This window comes from Curcuma longa, unplaced genomic scaffold, assembly GCF_044706935.1.
Source record: "Curcuma longa cultivar G26 ecotype Majalengka, Jawa Barat unplaced genomic scaffold, ITB_CL_G26_1.1 contig_25893, whole genome shotgun sequence".
NCBI classification, from domain to species: Eukaryota; Viridiplantae; Streptophyta; class Magnoliopsida; order Zingiberales; family Zingiberaceae; genus Curcuma; species Curcuma longa.
In genome coordinates this window covers 1-2,100 of record NW_027432914.1, presented here as the reverse complement: position 1 = coordinate 2,100, position 2,100 = coordinate 1, and the positions used below count along the sequence as shown (strand labels likewise).

Here is a 2,100-nt window from a genome sequence, read left to right as displayed (position 1 = left end):
AATTAAAATAGAAAGCCACCCTGTCGTGACATAATGGTAGTCAACTAAGAAAAGGTAGGGGCATGCTACCTCACTTGAAGATTTATTTACCCTGCAGAATAAAATCCCTTGCTGAGAACTACAACATATAGAGTATTCACCCTTCACAGAGTAATTGATCTTTCAAGGTAAAGCTTCGCATGCCAAACTGTGTTTGTTTCCAGTCACTTGGAGTTCCTAAGTTATTACCTTGCATAAGTTAATTGTATCGAGATATATCAAACAGGGATCAGAAAATGTATATATGGACAATAATTCTGCAACAATGACTGCTATTTAAAAGCATATGCATTTAATAGTTCATTCAACTAGTATTGCAACTATCACCCACAACCACAAGACTTGAAAAGAGTAGTAGAAGATTCACAGCTTACTAAGATATCACACAATCCCCACACATCAATACAGCAACAAGTTCATCAACACTAATGCATTGCTCATGTATGTAAACGCACCTCGGCCTCAGCCTGTTCTTGGACTCGGTCAGACACGATAGTTAATTGCTCAAGGAAGCTTGAAGCATGCCATACCGGATTTGCTGTGCGATATCACGAACAGCGCCAGGTCCATGGGGGACAAATACAGCAGATGATTTGTTGGACGCACCAATCTCCTTTATGGTGTCAAAATATTGAGTTATCAACACCATGTCCATCACATCCTTAGATGAGGTGCCTGGAACATTTCCAGAGAAGCCTAGGACACTGTCCCTGAGTCCATCCACGATGGCTTGGCGTTGTCGAGCGATGCCTAAGCCTGAGAGATACTTGGCCTCTGCCTCACCCTCAGCCCGCTTTATCTGGATGATCTTCTCAGCTTCTGCCTTCTCATTTGCAGCAACCCTCAATCTTGCAGCTGAAAGGATCTCATTTCAGGATCATGTAAAGCAATAGTTTGGAATCATGGAAATGAATCACGATTTTATATAGACCAAGGATGTTGAAAAATATACTTTTGAGGAATTCAGAGATGTACCAGCATTAATTTCATTCATTGCACGTTTTACATGTTCATTTGGCTCAATATCTACAATTAATGTTTGCACTATTTCAAATCCACAAGTTGACAATGCTTGTTCCAGCTCATCCTCAACTGCTTTTGCAATTTCAGACTTCTGCTCAAATACATTATCCAGATTGAGCTTTGGTACCGTGGCTCTGATTACTGGATACATGAATGCTATGTCAGACAAGAACATTCAACTAGAAATATTTCATTGTTGTGCTTGTGCTATGAATCACATCTGAACACAAGACAAGGTTACAAAACCATACCCATCAAAGACAAGCCTGAATCTGAGTTCTTATATTGGTCAGTTTGTAAAAAGCATCACTAGCCTTATTGGCCATAGCACGGTATTGCACTGAGGCAATGACATTTACAAAAACATTATCCTGCATGCATAACAGGTGGACAAGAGAAATGAGCACAGATAACATGATAAGTTTTAACATTTACTGAACAGTCATATCGCCAGCCAAATGCACAATGCCGTTCAATTTACAGTACCAAAAAGAGATACAAAAACAATATCTGTATCCTGAATATATATGCATCAGGGAAATGGTCAGAGAGAGCTTTGGAAGTTTAGAATTAACTGAAAGCATAAAATGCGACAGGAGAAGGTCACGGTACTTGTCAAATGCACAATTCACCTAGTTTATGGCATCACAAATATAGGAAGAGAAATGTTAGCAAACTGAACAACAGCATAAAGCAGACTACATAGATTTAATAGGAATTACCCCTCACAAATACTGTGATAATGTTGTGATGGAGACTTGTAAGGCAAATACTACTTTGATAGCTGATGAGACCTATGAAAAACTGTGACATAAAAGACGTATTTGTGTGCCTCAGTCAATGATTGTATCAGCTTGCATGGTGTAGCACATAAAAGAGGGGTGTGCCTCGGTCAATGATCTCATGGGTGATTTCACTAAAACACCAAAAAACAATGGCAAAGTGTATTGAAAATAGCATTTAAAATAAAATAAATCATATTTCAGACAATATATTTATTACACATCCTGAATAGGTTTCATTTATGGGAAAGACTTA

The 2,100-nt window shown here is 38.5% G+C and overlaps 1 protein-coding gene across 1 annotated transcript; it reads right to left on the bottom strand.

The window, feature by feature from the left end:
* Window positions 1-324: 324 nt before the first annotated feature.
* Window positions 325-2,051, bottom strand: LOC141818751 (hypersensitive-induced response protein-like protein 1; the record flags this gene model as incomplete). The annotated part of the gene is given in 4 exon segments (XM_074706198.1): window positions 325-894; window positions 1,015-1,203; window positions 1,314-1,433; window positions 1,785-2,051. Coding segments are annotated over 3 exon segments (552 nt in total). The 3' UTR covers window positions 325-535.
* Between the last annotated feature and the right edge of the window lie 49 nt (window positions 2,052-2,100).